General features: G+C 40.8%; 2 protein-coding genes across 14 annotated transcripts; one reads left to right on the top strand and one right to left on the bottom strand.

Annotated features, from left to right (window-relative positions):
• Window positions 1-409: 409 nt before the first annotated feature.
• LOC129708445 (serine/arginine-rich splicing factor 2-like) lies at window positions 410-8,397 on the top strand. Of its 12 annotated transcripts, none has more exons than XR_008725348.1 (7): window positions 411-867; window positions 3,529-3,836; window positions 5,051-5,154; window positions 5,723-5,822; window positions 6,512-6,615; window positions 7,576-7,691; window positions 8,015-8,397. XR_008725348.1 is itself a non-coding variant. In XM_055654221.1 (3 exons), exons 1-2 carry the CDS (start codon window positions 515-517, stop codon window positions 3,815-3,817), a joined length of 642 nt encoding a protein of 213 aa, XP_055510196.1. In that variant the 5' UTR covers window positions 412-514; the 3' UTR covers window positions 3,818-3,836; window positions 7,576-8,397. The 12 variants fall into 12 exon arrangements, 1 of the variants encoding a protein (XP_055510196.1); XR_008725345.1 differs by having other exon boundaries at window positions 6,512-6,624; XR_008725352.1 differs by lacking the exon at window positions 5,051-5,154 and having other exon boundaries at window positions 410-867; window positions 6,512-6,624.
• Window positions 8,398-9,559: 1,162 nt separating this feature from the next.
• Window positions 9,560-19,146, bottom strand: LOC129708444 (histone-arginine methyltransferase METTL23-like). 2 transcript variants are annotated; one of them, XM_055654219.1, is made up of 5 exons: window positions 18,998-19,146; window positions 16,133-16,237; window positions 12,439-12,676; window positions 11,563-11,647; window positions 9,560-10,030 (listed from the first exon to the last, which is right to left on the bottom strand). In XM_055654219.1, the coding sequence occupies exons 1-5, from the start codon at window positions 19,088-19,090 to the stop codon at window positions 9,856-9,858; spliced, it is 696 nt and encodes a 231-aa protein (XP_055510194.1). In that variant the 5' UTR covers window positions 19,091-19,146; the 3' UTR covers window positions 9,560-9,855. The 2 variants fall into 2 exon arrangements, with proteins under 2 accessions (XP_055510194.1, XP_055510195.1); XM_055654220.1 differs by lacking the exon at window positions 16,133-16,237 and having other exon boundaries at window positions 18,998-19,139.
• Between the last annotated feature and the right edge of the window lie 96 nt (window positions 19,147-19,242).

The raw sequence follows: 19,242 nt of genomic DNA, 5'->3' as shown, positions 1-19,242 counted from the left end.
GTCCGGACCCTGGGGTCTGGGTCGCGGCCGCTGAAGTTTGATGTTTCTCTCAACAATTAAACGTCTTCACTCTCTCACTGCCACCGGAAGTGACACGCGCATGCGTATCAGCCCGACCGACAACCGCTGCTTTATGCCTTTACCCCGCGGCACTTACAATTGCATTTAATACGCTGGCGGTAAACGGTTTGTTGTAACGTTTGCCGTTTTATTAAAAAAATCGAAAGGAAAGTCAAAAAGAAAAAAGGCGAACTACAATACCCAGAATGCATTTCGCTCTAAGTGATTTAATTTTGAAGTTTCGAAATGAAAGAGATGTATAACAGTGAATATAATGATGGAATGGGTTCATAGAATTGATAAAAATGTGTTTTTATTTGTTATTTGGGGCTGATGGGGTCAGAGCCGGGGTGTGTTTCCGGGTTGAGGCGGCGCCATCTTGTGATTGTGTTCGGGCCGGGCGGCGGTTTGTGTGTGTGTGTGTGTGTTGTTATTATTATTCAATAACGCCAACATGAGTTACGGGAGGATGCCGCCGGACATCGAGGGGATGACCTCGCTGAAAGTGGACAACCTGACGTACCGCACGTCGCCCGAGACGCTGAAGCGGGTGTTCGAGAAGTACGGCAAGGTGGGCGACGTCTACATCCCCCGCGACCGCTTCACCCGCGAGAGCCGCGGCTTCGCCTTCGTCCGCTTCCACGACAAGAGGGACGCCGAGGATGCCATCGACGCCATGGACGGCGCCGTGCTCGACGGCAGGGAGCTCCGCGTCCAGATGGCCCGCTACGGTCGCCCCGCCGAGTCGCACCGCCGCGGTGGGTCGTCCCGTCGGCACGCCGGCGCCTACGGCCGGAGAAGCCGCAGGTGGGTGGCACCCCCTCCCTAGGGGTGAGGGAGGGTGAGGTGGAGGGATTGGGGGAAAGGGAGTGGAGGGATTGAGGGGGGGGAGGGGAGTGATTGAGGGGGAGTTGGGTGGAGGGATTGGGGATTGAGGAGGAGGAGGGGGGGGGGGGAGTGGAGTGATTGAGGGGGAGTTGGGTGGGGGGGGATTGGGGAAAGGGGAGTGGAAAGATTGAGAGGGGGGATGGGGAGTGGAGTGATTGAGGGGGGGGAGTTGGGTGGAGGGATTGGGGAGGGAGGGGGGGGGGGAGGGGAAGGGATCTCTTGAGTACAGGTACATGGTTCCCTGAAAATGGATCGCAAGTAGATAGGGTAGTGAAGGATTCTGTCACACTCAAAGCTATAAGATCTTTGGTCACACTGGCCTACATCAATTTGAGAATAGGGAGGTTTCGCGGCAGTCGGGTCACGACCCATGACCCGTACTGTTGCTACGCTACTCTAAATAGAGTACACGCGATGAGCCGCAGGTAGGCACTTAACACTGTTTCCAGCGTAGCGGGCCCGTTAAAACCCGCCGAAAATGTCAATTTTTGTGCTGTAAATAATTATGGAAATCGGGATAAGCGTGTGAGACATTTAGCCTACTTCAGAATTCCAAAAGTGAGGAGAAATGACGGTAGATAGAAGTGAGAGCTGAAGGGACAACAACAGACAGTGCTTAGCGAACATTGGCCGTTTGCTCACTGCATTTCATCAACTAAGGCATTATTTGTGTTTTTTCTTCCTTTGGCATCTAAAAAGTTTCAGAAGTGATAAATCTGGCTGTAAATTTTTTTAATCGCCCATGGTTCTCAAGTGGGTTTTTACATACAAAATGAAAACGCATCTGAAGAAAAATTTACAGTCAGATTTATCACTTCTGAGACTTTTTAGATATCAAAGGAATCAAGAAAAAACACAAATAATGCCTTACTGTTGATGAAATGCAGTGAGCAAACACGATAATTCCCAGTATTTTCAATTCCGATATCTGCACGGCCAATGTTTACCAAGCACTTTAGCTGCTGTTGTCCCTTCAGCTCTCGCTTCTATTTACCTACATTTCGCTTCACTTTTGGAATTCTGAAGTTGGGGACATGTCTCTCACATGTACCCCGACTTCCATAATTATTTACGGCGCAAAAATTGACCATTTCGGCGGGTTTTAATGGGCCCGCTACGCTGGAAACAATGATAAGTGCTTACCTGCAGTTCATCGCGTGTACTCCATTTGGCGTAGCGTAGCAATAGTACAGGTCATGGGTCGTGACCCGACTGCCGTGAAACCTCCCTATAAGGATGTTGCCAGGACTTCGACCAACTGGCTTGTTTCTGTGTTTGACTATTTCTGTAGGGATTCTGAGCATGAGGTTACATTTGCTTTTTTAGGCAGAACGTTGATAGAAAGTTACGGATCTTAAGTGTTATTCTTTCTGAAGAAGGGTCCCGACTTAAAACGAGGGATGCGTATTCAATAGATTGTATCCATGGCAAGCCTGAAGAGGCATTGGTGTGATATTAACTTCCAGCCTAGACAAAAAGTGTTGTGTTTTTGAGCGATCTCCGAGACTTTTCTACTTAATGTTTTTTTCATCTTTATTGCGCCGTCTCATAAACGCCAATGTGGGGGAGGCATTGTTATCACAGACGCCTCTTTAGATATTGAAATTTGATATTTTGTTTCATTTGTCGTGATAAGTGTGTGCTCCCTCCGTCTGCAATGTTATTCGTGGTGTGACTTTTACACTGAGCTAGTAATGCTCGTGTGCTTTGTTTAAAAGTAGTATTATTCTCGTAATTAACTATTTAGTGGGAAGATAAAGTTCTGGCTATTTGGTGGGAAGATGAAGCTTTGGGACTGGAGGGAAAGTTGACTACAATAGAAAAATATTGAGTTTTAATCCTTTAATTTGTTGTCCAACATGAGTTAGGTGTTTAAATTTTGTTTTGGGGGAAAAGTATATTTATTTCAGTGGCTGTTTTTATTTAATCATTTTCCATTTTACTGGTCTGTAACTCTTTAGCAAGGAAGGGGCACGCACACTTTTTTCTTCATCGCATTTATTTGTGTTGATGTATTCCATTCTGTGTAATTCCTGATGGAGGGATGGTATGCTTACTACCATTCCAATGATCTCGAAGATACAAGTGGGTGATTTAAAATGTATATTTTCTTTATGTTTTGTATTCAAGAAATCCACAAAGTCTCAGATCATTATTAGATTGTATTCAAACAAGGAAACTCCCATGGTTGTAATAATTTACTCTACAGTTTTCCTGTCCCAGTTACCATGGGGAAGTGAAAATCATTTATTTTGTTGATCATGTGCATCATGAACTGTCACTGTGTTGGAGAAAGATAGTACATTATTCAGCAACATAAGCAATTGGCCAATACACGTGTGAAATTTAGGATGAAAATAAGTAAATGTTTGTAATTAATATTTACACCGTGGTTGGATTTTCCACCTGTACTTCATTTGCTTAATGTACAGACAGATTATCCGGACAAGTGCACTAATGAATGGTCACCTTGGAGCTATATTTATAAGAGATGGGAGATGAATTCTGTTAATTTATTGTTTGTCAATGTTTCGTACTTAATTTTCCCTTGCTTCTGCCCTGTTTTGTCACTCAAATTAGTCCCAGAAGACGCCGTCGATCGCATACCAGATCCAGAAGTAAAAGCCGAAGTAGGTCAAGATCTCGTTACAGCAGGTCCCGATCTCGTTCGTTTACCCGATCTAGATCCCGTTCCAAATCTAGATCCATTGAAAGATCGCGGTCCAAGTCAAAATCAAGGTCAAGATCGAGGTCCAGGTCACGATCTAGAAGTATATCTCGGATGTCTCATGGGTCAAAGTCTAAATCCAGATCCAAGACACCAATTAATTCAACATCTCCACAGAAAGATGGAATTGAATCACCGTGAAGTGGTAAATGGCACCAAAGTGAGTATATAGATTTAAGTGATGCTATTATATTGAGATTAATTTGCATATATAAATAGGCTAATTACTGAGTAATATAGAAAGAATGTATAATTATCATCGAACAAATCAGGGTGATTTGTATTGGACTATTGTTAATAAATGGAAATCATTCTTGATGCAAGTTAATTTAATTGTCAGGTACAGGAGAAATCAATTTATTGGAAAAGGTTGTTTTTTTTTTTTTTGCATTAGCAATATACTATACTGTTGAAACCATTTGTTTGTTGATGTTAGCCTTTTCACTGCTCTTCACTTAACAGAAGCTGGCTTTCCTTGCATTTCTGAATGCCTATTCAATATGGGAAATTACTAAACAATATTGCTGACCAATTATTACTGTATTTGGTTATTTTTGATTTGGTAACTTTTGATCACTTCTTTGGTGAATTGTGATAACTGACAGAGAATTTACAAGATGCTGAGCCCAACTGAAATCTTCAACTTCCAGTGATACTTGTAACTGCCCTTTTTTTCAACCTGCCCCTTTGCATCCGTGAAAAGCTAAGACATTTCCTCTGGGACTATTCTTTCATGAAGCAAACAATCCTGATGGCCAGTTTTAACATGTATGTTTTTTCCCCTATTTAGCAGAGGAGATGTTATTGTGTTAAGCAGTGGAAGAGCTGAATGAACATAACAGTTGAAATTACAGTATAGTCCCGATCCCAAAATGCAATCTGACTATTTCATGCATGAGCCACAAGAACTTCATAAGACAATTCATTATGCCATCCACAATCATGTTTGAGGAAAAGCAGCTAATTTAAAAAAACCTGCAAGGTTATAGTTCATTTCATTTATTTTATGGAGGTCATGTGTGGACATTGAGATGACAATGTGGGCCATCAGCAGTGTTGGGAGTGAACCACTTGAGGAGCTGGAGGGGTATGAAGACTTGACTATAATCTCTCAAAATATTAAGATTGCCTAAAGTAATATATTTGTATCTAGTTTTTATGATTTATTTTCATTTATTGTTTCTTCCAAGTTGTGCTTGCAAATGTCTTCTCCCCATATTTGATTTTTTTAAATCGCCCTCCTTATTCAATTACAAACGGTTGTTCACTGCTGCAATAACACAACCAGCTAAAGATGATGTTGCATGAATACATTGTTTTGTAGTGGGCTTAACCTTTAATTTTTCGAATCCTGATAAGTTTCTGTAACAATAGCTGCAGAAGGGTTTTAGCCTTTGGAGGGCTCGTGAGCCCTGTTGCAGTCCAGTTCTGCTCCCAATCTGACTCTTGCGAAGTGCCTTGCTGTCTGAAGTTTAATGGTAGGTAAAAGCTGCTGCTGATGATAAATGTTATTCTGAAAGGAATTCAAATGGGGGAAAAGAATGACATTCTGCAGTAGAAACCTGTTTACTTCTGAAGGGAAAACAATGGTGCTGTTTTTGCTCAAGACCATTTTGTTAGAATGTGAAATTGAGTTTCTTCACTAGTCTACCTCTTCTAATTTAATTTAAATAAAAATGCTGCACTATTTTGTTGCAGCCTGGACAGAAATGACGGAAAACCTAATTAGATGTCCAACCATATGAATTTTTATTTGATTCCATTAAAGTCGTACTTTTAATGCAAACCATTATTGTAATCGTTCTTGGTAATGAAACTAAAATTTTAATTCGGGGCCAACTGCTTTATCAACTTCTACAGTTACACTTTCATACTAAACACGGTGCAATGGCATTGAGGCACACCAAATCGTAAAAGGTGGCAATGAAGTAAAATCAATTTGGAATATCACTGCTGTTAAGGTTGATATTTATGTTCACCCAATGTCAAAATATCAAAGTTATGTGTTTTTACACGTTGAGATTTTTGGATGATTGTTGAATCAAGGATCATGGGAATCGGGCAGAGAAAAGAAATTGATATCACACAGCGGATCCCCAATGACGTTAAATGGCAAAGCCAACCAGGGGAGCCCTTGTTTATAGAGGTAATTTTGTTTTTAAAGAATCAGCATTTGTTTTTTTTGTAGTGCTCTGGGCTTGCGAAAGTGATTTTTGACCCTAGTTCCTGTAATTCAATTTCCACATACACTCTTCTGACTCTTCTTTTATTGCTTTTTTGTTATTCCCTTGGTAATCGTTTCTTTTCCCATTGACTGCGCCCTTTTACTCGCGCCCCCCCCCCTGCTTTTTGGAAGTAATTTTTTGCTGTTTGTCAATTTATTTAATTGTCTGTTTTAAATGGAAATCCATTGAATGCTGTAGTACCTATGAAGTTGCTTCATGCATTAGACATCAAATTACTTGTTTTATTCACTAAATTAGCTTTAAGATGTTGAATTAACTTCTGAACTTTTATTTTGTTATTTTTTGTAGTGTTTAAAAAGCTTTTATTTACAGTAACTTTGCTTCAATCAATTACCGATTTTCATTTGCATACCATACTATACATGACAATAAACCTTTGGTCCCTGATTCCAAATTTTTATATATTTTGTAATTTTGGTGATTTTAGCAGTTGGTCATTTGTTACCTATTGCAAGTTGGCCTAAGAATGTGGTTGCAGACTGCTTTTACCTTTTGCAGTCCTTATGTTAATACCCCAGCAACATTGGGTATGGGTTTTGGATTTTGATCGACTGATAATGAAGGAGCAGCTATTTGTGTTCCAAATCAGGATCTTGTGTGGCTGGGGGATCTGTGGCTGGAGGTGATGTTTCAATGATTTTTGCTGTTATTCTGCGGGGTGGTCGAGGTCTTGTGGCCGTTGGTGCAGTTGAGGTAAGCTTGGTGAGTTGCACTACATCCTGTAGTTTATTTGCACTGCTGCAGCGATATACTGGTTGTGGAAGAATGCCTGTTGAGTACAATGCCAGGGGTGCTGATAAACTTGCTGGCAGCTGTACCTGTCTGGGCCTGTGGTGAGTATTGCATCACACACCTGACCAAATGTGAGATTGCAATATATGTTTATGTCTTGAATTAATATTGCTACTTGGTAATTATTTATAGGTAGATAACATCACCTTATTTAATGTTTAGATTATAGCAAGATTTAAATAAAGTGACTCCAACTTACAATATTTTTTCCTAAAGTAACTAGGGACCACCGTTTCAATTCTGGCTTTCATTCGGTCCGATTGAAGGTAATTAAACTATGGGAGCTTTCCAAGATAATAGAGCTCCACTAAATAAAACTGACTTTTCCTTGATGTACTGCAGAAAATGCCGCAAATATCAAAATTCCTCTCTGAATTTTAAAATTTATATTTCATATATAACCTTCAGGATACATTGTTATTGAGGGAACATTAAAAATTGCATTCTGATTTTTTTAATTTATTTTTAAGTCCAGCATGTTTCTTTAAATCAAAAATCCAGCTGAAAAATTCCTGTTGGATTGTCATTAAATTGCTTTCTGCACCAGAAATAGAACCACAATGTTGTGTCTTTATAGAATTTCACTTACAACATTAGCAGGGCTTTTTTTTTTTTCTGGAAGTGCACGTACCTTCAATAAGACATAACCTGAGACTTGGAAGTTAAATGCTCTGGTACTGAAGAAAATTCCTTTTAATACCAGTTTAATGAAGTTTTCTAGAAGTTGCATTAAAAACATTGCTTAAAAATAAATGTTTATATTTATCAATTTGTCACTTTTGGCGTGACCTAGTTAATATTGTTATCAATATTTTGTGATATAGAACATACTGCTTACATTTTAACTTCTCTTTGTTCTAGATATTCTGAGTGGCTGGAAGATTTACATGATAGATGCCTTGCAAGAAATACCATCTCTTGCCATCTGTTTAGGTGATGGAGAGACACCCTAAAATAAGCAGTTATCAGCTTAAAAGGTTATTATAACATCATTGTTTATAATGGGTTTTGTCAGTTTTAAGTTATGAATTAAAATTTGTGTCTAAGAAGGCTCATTATATGTTATGTGCCATCTGTGTTGCTATTACTTCTTACGATTTAGTGAAATGCTCGACCAGATGCATTTTGGTTGGATACGTACATAAGGTAAAAAAAAACATGGAACTTATTTCCAGGTTTTGTAATGTTTCTGTACACTGAAGTAATTACCTTTTTAAATTTCAACTTGCATATGTCTTTTTTCCAATTTTTATTTCTGTCCAATACTAATCTTATTGTCTCATGTATTTTTGTGCACTAGGCGCAGTTGTGTAGCAGTTCTGTAAAGCGGGTTAGCTGTAAGGTGGCGTGTTGCAGTGCAGTGCAGAGTGCTTGGCTGTGTCCTGTATTCTCCTGATTGCTCCTGTAATGATGCCTTGACGTGCAGAAAATATGGCTGTCCAGTAAAATGCCTGTCAGCTGCACCTCCAGAGACGTGGCTGCGTGTAAATTATGGAGCAGGCAGTAAGCACCTTTAGCTACCTTGTTTTTTACTTGGTAATTGGTTTATACATTTACATATTGAACATATTATTTAGAAAGCTGTTAATTTTGAACTTTATTGTAATTAACAGTTTGCTTCAGTACAAGATTCTGTACTTGTATTTCAGTAATGTCAATAAAGGTTTTTTTTCTTGGTGTTAATTGTTCTACATTTAACTTGATGTTGCATTCAGCGACTTTAAGAGTCAAGGGAATTGATGGTGCGATTGTGAATAACTCTGATTTGTGCTGACATGGATATATGCTTTAAAAATTAGGTAGCAGCAATGGTTCTAATAATACAAATGCAAAACAGAAATCCATGTTGATGCATGGATTCAAACTTTTAAAGATCCTGTTTCAGAGCAGTAAGGCTTAAACCTTTGCTGCTATGAAACTCAAGTTCATCATTTTGTTAACCGAGGTCTTACACTCAACATTATTAGTCCAAACCTTTGAGTTAGTGATATCATTTACCCCAATCCTGTCATCGCGTGTGCTTATTAAGCTACACCTGGAAGTTAGCTTGAATTTTCAAAATTACATTATCCACTTGGAATTCTGCTTGGCCTTCATTGCATGCTACTAGCCTCCCTCGAATTTCCATTGCTAAGTAGATAATTCAGTCCTGCATAAGTAGCTCTCAGTGGTTGTAAGCTATTGTGTTCCATTTGCTAACAACGGCAGATACAGGACGAACTCTAGCTCAGGAAGCGTACTTGGGGCGAGTAACAGTCAATGTTTCGGGTCGGAAGCTGCCTTCAGACTGTGTGTGGGGGAGGGATGGCAGAGATGGCGGGTGGGGCAAAACCTGGCAGATCTGAAGGGTCTCAACCCAAAACGTCACCCATTCCTTCTCTCCAGAGATGCTGCCTGCCCCGCTGAGTTACTCCAGCATTTTGTGTCCCTTTGATTTAAACCAGCATCTGCAGTTCCTCCCTACAAAAATGATAGGTGGACAGGTCATGGGGTGTTTGATTAGCAGATAGTTGAAAAAAGGCTCGACAAGGGTAGATGAGTGAAATGAAGCCAGAGGAAGGGATGTCAGGGGGTGGGGGAGTGCTATCCCCTCCCCCCCCCCCCCCCCCCCCCCCCCCCCCCCCCCCCCTCCCCCCCGGAAAGAACAATTATAGAGCTTCATTACCGTTTATGCTGTAAGCCTCCCCATCCAATGTATTGTCTGACATTTCTGCCGAGTTGTTGCATGTAAATAGAGCTCTGGGGCAACAGTGGTAGTTCCCAACATGCCTGAGATTGAAATGGAGCAAGATTGATGATAAAATGCAGCCAATGCAAAATAAGAACACATGATGGCAAAGTCATCTGGTGAGATACTCTAAATATTTTAATCCATATCATTTGATTATTGTTCCTGCAACTTCAAGGCAAAATAAGTAGTACACTCAAGTTGTATTATCTGTTTAATTATCTGAAGATAATTATTGAATGTTCAGCTTTGATCTGAGATGGACAAAAAGCAAGAAATGAAATTCACTTTTTCATCCTTTTAATTTGATAAATATTGAAGAGATCTTTTCCTTTGATAAGGACCCCATGAAAATAGTTGTCCGAGGTAGAAACTGCAGTCCTCTATAATACAAAGAAGTTATTGGTGCAGCTTTAGGTCACTGAGGTAATATTTGTTTTTAAAGTAATAACCATCATGTGAACAGTGTGACTCCCAGGTAGAGTCGATCCAGCAAGGTGTTCTTCATCTGCACTAAATGTTTCCAGTGGGATGTGAATGCACTTCAAGTTCCACTTGTATAGTAATGCTTCAATAGACCAATTGGCACTGGAACAAAATCCAAACAACAAAGAATTGTTAAAGATGGAGTTTTAATAATATTCTCCCTGTTAAATCTTTTGTCCATTTGTTTGTGGTTAAATATAAAGATTAAGGAGCAGTTGCTATTGGAGTAATTAATATCAGACCTGGCTTAGAATGGAAGCTGGGAATGGGCTATCCTAATTAAACTGAGTTGCAAGGTACAGAATGAATAATTGAGATCATTGATGAAGAACAAGACCAGCAGGTAAAATACTGATGTAAATCTGATTACTGGTGTTGTCTACAGAGTTTGTATGTTCCCTTTGTGACTGCGTGAAACATCTAAGATTATTAAGGGCTTGGACACACTAGAGGCAGGAAACATGTTCCTGACCTTGGGGGAGTCCAGAACCAAGGGCCACAGTTTAAGAATAAGAGCTAGGCCATTTAGAATGGAGATGAGGAAAAACCTTTTCACCCGGAGAGTTATGAATCTGTGGAATTGTCTGCCTCTGAAGGCAGTGGAGGCCAATTCTCTGGATGCTTTCAAGAGACAGCTAGATAGAGCTCTTAAAGATAGCGGAATCACGGGATATGGGGAGAAGGCAGGAAGGCCTGTTGTGATGCTGTACCTTTAAACTAAAGTTAGATTCCCTTCTGTGCAATTAGAGGGCATTGGAAACCATTTATCCTGGCTTGAAAATCTAAAACTAAACCTCAGACTACTGTGTGGTGAAATTGCTCCATTTAAAGTATTATAATAATTTTCTACCAAAGAGTTGTAAATATCCAATCATTAATGATAAAGGTTGCTAAACTTTGTAGGATTAAGCAGAAAGGTTGAAGTGGGTGAGGAGGATAGGTTTAGAGTGGTACTAGTGGAGGTAATGTAAAAATATAGCAATGATATTATTGAATGAATTGAAGCTGTTGTAAAAAAACATTTTGAGAATTAAGATATTACAGCATTCCATATGGTCACAAATGCTCATAATGTCATAGTTTGCATAATGCAGCTAGTCAAAGTAGCATTTTAGCATGTGGAAAGAGGGAACTGAGTAACAAAAAAATAGTGCTGGAGTAACTCAGCAGGTCATGCAGCAACTGTGGAGAACATGGATAGATGACATTTTGGGTCGGTACCCTTAAGACTCTGACCTGAAACATCACCTATCTAGGTTCTCCACAAATGTTGCCTGACCTGCTGAGTTACTCCAGCATTTTACATAAATTGTAGCATTGTTAAATATATAAGAAATGCACTGTATAAATGCAAGTTTTTCTTCCTAGCAGTACTATGTTACAGAACGAGTAGTAAACTGAATGACAAAAGACAAACTCCCCAATAGACTGGCAGATGACGTAACAGAGCAAAAGAAATGGAAGAATAATTTTCTTCTGAATCACGGAAGTCACAAATGTCAGTCAACAAGTAATTTATATGAAATATGGTTTGCTATTCATTTCAACTCTACCATTTGTCATTGGAAATAGTCATATATTTGCATACAAGTATCAAACATTCAGCAGCTACAAACAAAACAATTTAAATGTACCTTCGTTCCTGATAAGTAGTCCAGAAAAGTGCATGTGGATTTTTTTGCATCAAGTAGAAAATAGTTGTTAATATATCCTCAAAGTCTATTGGTAGATCAAAGAGTATTTATTTGAAAGCTATACATTTCACACATTTTGTCTATTCATAATGATAGCCTTAAATCTAAAAGTTTAACAGTAAGACTAGGCACAAATTTTGGGGGTTCATCATCTTAAAGGTTTCACCTAAACAGGAGAGAATAGGTCACAACAGGCCTATTGGATTTTATAAATTAGGCAAAAAAGCAAAATGCTTAATGTTACTGAAATCCACACCAATCATTCAGCTTACTGGCTAAAAGTCTAGATTATTTACACAACGTAAACTGATTGCATGTGTTTACTCTTGTAGGATAGCATAAAAATGGCACTGTAGCCTGTAAACAACCATTTCAACCATGTTCACTACATACATAATTACTGGCGTTTCAGCAAGAAAACAGTATTGTGCATGTCGACCCATTTCTATATTTATGAGTGAATATCCACAGCTCATTCTTATTTCATCACTGAGATGTACTGCTTTAGAAACAATGGAAGATAAGGCAAATAGGTTGAGGGGAAGAAATGTAATTCTGGTCTGCAAACTACATTAACTTCTAATTCCATTTCAGCTGTTTTAACACTATCATATCCTTTCAGTCAGCTCCCATTACATTCTTTTCCTTCTAAAGCACCAAGGAATGCCTTTATTTAGCAGTTATTACAGTTAGTCAATGCAGAGCTTATCTCCCTTCTGCTATTATAAATAATATCAAATCTGACACCATAAGCACTATTATTTTCGAATGTTAATTATTGGTGGTTATATAAAATGGAATTTTTGTAAACTTTACCTTCAGGTTCATAAAACACGTCAGATCCCAGAATTATGTCTATTTGTGGCAAGTGCACCAGATTAGGAGATATCTGGCCCCAGGTTAGACCGATGACAGGCACATCTTCAAGATTATTGATCTGGCAGCTTTGTCGACAGTTATCCAAGCAATTCTGAAACTCTGCACAATCTGATAAAATTACTCTAGCTCCACATTTTGCTACAACAATACCAGGTAGGCTTGCACCAGCTCCAATCTAGATGAAAAACAATGATGGAGAATATTAGGGTTAAGAAGGAACTACAGATGCTGGAAAATCGAAGGTAGACAAAAATGCTGGAGAAACTCAGCGGGAGAGGCGGCATCCATGGAGTGAAAAAAAATAGGCAACGTTTCAGGTCGAGACCCTTCTTCAGACTGATGTGAGGGTGGCGGGAAGAAGAAAGGAAGAAGTGGAGACAGTGGGCTTGGGGAGAGCTGGGAAGGGGAGGAAAAAGCAGGGACTACCTGAAATTGGAGAAGTCAATGTTCATACCGCTGGGGTGTAAACAGCCCAAGCGAAATATGAGGTGCTGCTCCTCCAATTTATGGTGGGCCTCACTCTCGCAGCGGAGGAGGCCCAGGACAGAAAGATCGGATTCGGAATGAGAGGGGGAGTTGAAGTGCTGAGCCACCGGGAAATCAGGTTGGTTATTATGAACCGAGCGGTGGTATTGGGCGAAGCGATCGCCAAGCCTTCGCTTGGTCTCACTGATGTAAAGCAGCGGATGCAATAGATGAGGTTGGAAGAGGTGTAGGAGAACCTCTGTCGCACCTGGAAAGACTGCTTGGGTCCTTGAATGGAGGTAAAGCGACAAGTGTTGCATTTCCTGCGGCTGCAAGGGAAAGTGCCAGGAAATGGGGTGTTTTGGGTGAGAAGGGACGAATTGACCAGGGAGTTACCGAGGGAGCGGTCTCTGCGGAAAGCAGACGGGAGGAGATGGGAAGATGTGGCCAGTGGTGGGATCCCGTTGGTGGCAAAAATGTTGGAGGATTATTTGTTGTATATGACGGCTGGTAGGGTGGAAGGTGAGGACAAGAGGGACCTGGCCCTTGTTATGAGTGGGGGTGGGGGGGGATGGGGGTTGAGAGCAGAGTTACGGGGTATAGAGGAGACCCTGGTGAGAGCCTCATCTATAGTAGAAGAGGGGAACCCCCGTTCCCTGAAGAATGAGGACATCTCCGATTCCCATGGAGAATATTAGAATCAGAGTTAAACATCATTAAACGTATTCAATTTGACCAAGATACCTTATAACTAAAGCCCTCAATTCCAGAAAACAATCTGGTGAATCTCTTCAGCCCCATTTTCAGCATCACCACATCATTTCTACATTGTAGTGAGCAGAATAGCACACTATTCCAAGTGTGACATGATCTTTGCCTTGCAGTTATTAAATGATGTTGAAACAAGTTTATTCATGGATAACCCCTTGAGATGGACAGTCATCTCGTTTTCGAGGGGGTCCAACATAGAACATACAGCACAAGACATAACATACATAGAGGCTCTCATTGACCCTCCTTCCCACACACCAATCCCAAAACCCCTCCATCCCCACTTGTTATAGTTTATAACAATTATTAATTGGCTTTACATATCCAATAATAACAATAGTTATGTGTTACAGCATAATGTTGATGCATAATACCATATACCACCTATCATACATCGTACGTTAATACATACTATCAACATTATTACATGATATATTATTTCATGATATTGTGACATAATACAATATAAGACCTTGTTACACTATGCAATACAATAATACATAAGTGTAATGGCCATGCATATACAATAGTTATGCCAAATGATCACACACAGAGCAAGCTAGATAAAGGAGCTCGAAGACTCTAATACTAGAAACAGGTACATGGTTTTATAAGGAAGGGTAAAAGTGTATTTTTAAATAGACAAAATGAGCTAATAGTTCTTATGGTACTAGGCAGAGTGTTCCAGTCAGAAGGAGCTTTGAATTTAAATGCACGTCTCCCAATTTCTTTGTTAGTTCTTGGAATGAAAAAGAAGGGTTGCTGAATATGTCTTAGTGAATATGAGGGTGTGTATGGTAATAGGTCTTGTTTTAAATAAGATGGGTAATTGAGATGGATGCATTTAAAGATGAACTGGAACCCGTGATAGCATCTTCGAGCGTGGGGGGATAACCAGTTTAGAGTTTCGTACATAGAACAATGGTGAGTTATATATGGACACCTTAAAATAAATCTGCAAAGACTATTATAAACTACATTGAGGGGTTGAAGATGTGTATCAAATGTATTCTGATAGACAATATCAGCATAATCCAGTGTTGGTAGTAATAATTAAGAGACAATTATTTTTCTCATCTGAAAGGTGAAACAATTTATATGGCGGTAAAGAATAGCTAGATTACTGCTGAGTTTTTTAGTAATCGTCTCACTATGCTGCGTAAATGAAAGCGTTGGGTCGAGCCAACCACCAAGATATTTGAAGTTCAATACTTGTTCTAATGGTGATCCTTCATTAAATGATATAGTCAGATCTACAGAATTACCAAGGCCTTGTCTGGTACCAAATAACATACTGCATGATTTATTTTTATTTAAAATTAATTTGTTAAATAATAGCCATTTCTGAACAGAAGTAAGATCTGATTGAAGGGTTCTTTCAATTTCAGAATTGTTAGTACTAGATGTACACAGCACTGCATCATCGGCATATAGTTGTATTTGACAGTCAGAACAGATATTAGGGAGGTCGTTTATGAAAATAGAGAAAAGGAGTGGTCCCAAAGACGAACCTTGCAGGACCCCCTTCTCAACAATTAAGGAATTGGATTGACTTCCATTAAAGGTGATGCATTGGCGTCTGTTATGAAGGTATGAGTTAAACCACAGTAGATTGTTTTGAGAAAGACCAATAGAGTAAAGTTTATCAAGCAGTAGGTAGTGGTCAACAACATCAAAGGCCTTGGTTAGATCAAGAAAGATGGTACCGGTGAGTTTACCATCCTCAGAAGCAGTGAACACATCGCTGGTGAGTTTTAACAGAGCTGTAGTTGTGGAGTGATTAGGTCTGAACCCAGACTGGCATGGAGCTAGAATGTTGAAAGTTGAGACATAATGTGATAGCTGGTTGAACACTAGTTTCTCGAGGATTTTAGCTACCGAGTTGACAATTGAGATGGGGCGGTAATTGTTAATATCGTGTGGGTCGCCTCCCTTATGCAGTGGAGTAACATTGGCACACTTCCATGCGGAAGGGAGGGTACAAGTTGAGAAGGACAAATTAAACATGTCCAATCTCTTATGCTCAATACCTATGCCTCTGAATGGTTAGCTTGTTGCTTTCTTCACCATGATGCCCACCTCCCTGCAATTGATAGCTCTTAATGAAAACAACATTTACTTTGATTTCTTAAACAGATCATAATCAATTTAGCTAAACTTAGCAGAAACTTCAAAAGTTCACACTTTACTCTTAAGAAAGCAGTTTGGTTTTCACCAGAGGTCACTTATTTTTCCTCACCAGTTCTATATTTAATGAACATATCCAAGGTCTATGAATTCAAATTTGCTGCATTATCAAATTAAATTACATTGTATAAAAACAATGTTGGAAATATTCAGCAGGTCAGGCAGCATCTACTTTTGACTATTGATTTTGATTATTCATCTGTTTTACCTCTAAAATGGTCTTTCCTTTTACAGCGTTTTTGTAAAACCACACATATTGCGCCAGAACTACTGAGCTTGGCCAAATGTATAAGCCATATTGAGGATCAAGTACCTATAGATGCAAAAGGAATGTGTAATTATATATCTCAAAGATTAAAGTATAGAAGTAATTCGCAGTATTAATCATTCAAATGTTGATAACACCCAGAGAATGCTTTGTAAAATGTTGTAAAATTTGATTCTGAAGATGTAGAAAGTTTAAAATTTGTAAAGGGATTTCTGGAACATAGACCAACTGAGTGAACATCCAATCTGTCACCTTGGGTGAAAAATGACAGGCAATGGTCATGAAGATACACACCTGGTCAGATTTGGAGTATACAAAGAATTGGAGTATGAGGAAAAAAATTATAAAAGTGTTTGAATGTGAATGCTGATGTGTGAGCGCCACGTGCATGTGTTAGATGTGAGCGCTGCAGTATGAACTAATGTGGGTGGAAAGTCTGATGTGTATGTGAGCGCCATGTGCATGTATAAGTGAGTTCGGTATTCTGACTGCGCGTGCCCAGGTCAAAGGCCACTGCACAAACATTGCTGGAAAGCAGTGGAGCTGTGTACATTTACACCTTAATTTCTTCTGTTTTTTCCAGCTTTGATTCTTCTAGGCAAGAAAATACTGCTTGCAAATTATGAATTAGTTGTATTTATTGTTCCTTTGGTAAAAGCTTAGATAAAAGATGAGATAGCCGAACATTTGGATAGCAGTAACAGGATCGGTCCAAGTCAGCATGGGTTTACGAAGGGGAAATCATGCTCGACTAATCTTCTGGAATTTTTTGAAGATGTAACTAGGAAAATGGGCAAAGGAGAGCCAGTGGATGTAGTGTACCTGGACTTTCAGAAAGCATTTGATAAAGTCCCGCACAGGAGATTAGTGGGCAAAATTAGGGCACATGGTATTGGGGGTAGAGTGCTGACATGGATGGAGAAGTGGTTGGCAGACAGGAAACAAAGAGTAGGGATTAACGGGTCCCTTTCAGAATGGCAGACAGTGACTAGTGGGGTACCGCAAGGCTCGGTGCTGGGACTGCAGCTATTTACAATATACATCAATGATTTGCAGGAAGGGATTCAAAGTAACATTAGCAAATTTGCAAATGGCACAAAGCTGGGTGGCAGTGTGAACTGTGAGGAGGATGCTACGAGAATGCAGGGTGACATGGATAGGTTGGGGGAGTGGGCAGATGCATGGCAGATGAAGTTTAATGCAGATAAATGTGAGGCTATCCACTTTGGTAGTACAAACAGGAAGGCTGATTACTATGTAAATGGCGTCAAGTTGGGAAAAGGGGAAGTACAACGGGATCTGGGGATCCTTGGATATCAGTCTATGAAAGTAAGCAAGCAGGTACAGCAGGCAGTGAAGTAAGCGAATGGCATGTTGACCTTTATAACAAGAGGAATCGAATATAGGAGCAAAGAGGTCCTTCTGCAGTTGTACAGAGCCCTAGTGAGACCACACCTGGAGTATTGTATGCAGTTTTGGTCCCCTAATTTGAGGAAGGACATTCTTGCTATTGAGGGAGTGCAGTGTAGGTTTACAAGGTTAATTCCCAGGATGGCATGACTGTCATATGCTGAGAGAATGGAGCATTTGGGCTTGTACACTCTGGGATTTAGAATGATGAGAGGGATCTCATTGAAACATATAAGATTGTTAAGGGCTCGGACACGCTAGAGGCAGGAAACGTGGTCCTGATGTTGGGGGAGACCAGAACCAGGGGCCACAGTTTAAGAATAAGGAGTAAGCCATTTAGAACAGAGACGAGGAAACACTTTTTCTCTCAGAGAGTGGTGAGTCTGTGCCTCAGAGGGCGGTGATGGCAGGTTCTCTGGATGCTCTCAAGAGAGAGCTAGATAGGGCTCTTAAAAGTAGCGGAGTCTGGGGATATGGGGAGAAGACAGGAATGATCAGCCATGATCGCATTGAATGGCGGTGCTGGCTCGAAGGGGCGAATGGTCTACTCCTGCACCTATTGTCTATTATTTTGTCGTTTTTATTGCTTTATGCTTTGGTGAATGAGCTAGATCGTGCTTGTCCTTGGTGGGGTTGAGTTGCTCTTGGGCCGTCCCTGTCCCCTCCTGGGCGGCCGGAGGTGTCGGGTCAGGCTTGCAGTCGGCGCGGGGAAGAGGCAGCTGAGTTGCTGCGGCGCTTTATGTGTATCCTCTTTGAGTGGTGCTCGGCTTTTGCTGGCGGGGGGGGGGGGTGGGGGCGTGTTGGCCGACATGGGTCTGTATGCGCGTTCTCCCGTCTCCCACTCGCACCTGCCCCCCTTCTATCTCTGTTACATCCCGCTCTCCTGCTACCTGTTCCTTCGGAGGGTTGAGGAGTTGACCATTTATGGGAGTCTCTCTGGAAGCGAGAATCCCATTGCTCATTCGTATTCATAGATGAGGCTGAAGAATTCCATTGCCTTGAAATTAGCAGAATAGTGAAACTCGACTCAGAAACTATTATCTTTGTTATTTATTTTCCTATAACATGACCCGGTTCCTCAGATGAAATATATTTTACATAAATTATAAATAAAGATATGAATTTATAGTTTCTTCAGCCAGGGCATTGTTTTCTTTTTCTTTATGGTGAATGACCTTTGACAAAGCCCAAGATTCCTTGTTTTTTTCGGAATACCGAACTCGCTTATTATGTTAGGTGTGAGCTCTGCTGTTGTGTGTGAGTTCCCGCCCTGACCATCTCTTCACAACGCTTCACGTATCCGAGGCCGTTCTCCGCTGAGAGGGAAGCGGCCGGTAACATCCCACTCCCTCTCTCCCCCGCCCGCCATCCCTAGATGCCACAGGCAGAGCCAACCTCGGGGACAAGGACCTCCAGCGACCCGGACCCAACGCCGGCGGCGACACCGAACACGAACCGTCTACCGTCTGCCCGCCGCCCGCCGCTCATCACGTCCTCCCGTCACACCCGTTGACGTCAGCACGTACAGGAGGGGGCTGGGACACAAGACAGACACCACACGGGGCCAATCACCTGCGTCCGACCACCAGCAGGCGGCCAATGGTCAGCGAGGGAGGGTGGGACTTCTGGCCGGTGCGGGT

This window comes from Leucoraja erinacea, chromosome 23 (genome assembly GCF_028641065.1).
Source record: "Leucoraja erinacea ecotype New England chromosome 23, Leri_hhj_1, whole genome shotgun sequence".
Lineage (NCBI taxonomy): Eukaryota > Metazoa > Chordata > Chondrichthyes > Rajiformes > Rajidae > Leucoraja > Leucoraja erinaceus.
This window is presented reverse-complemented; position numbering and strand designations above follow the sequence as displayed.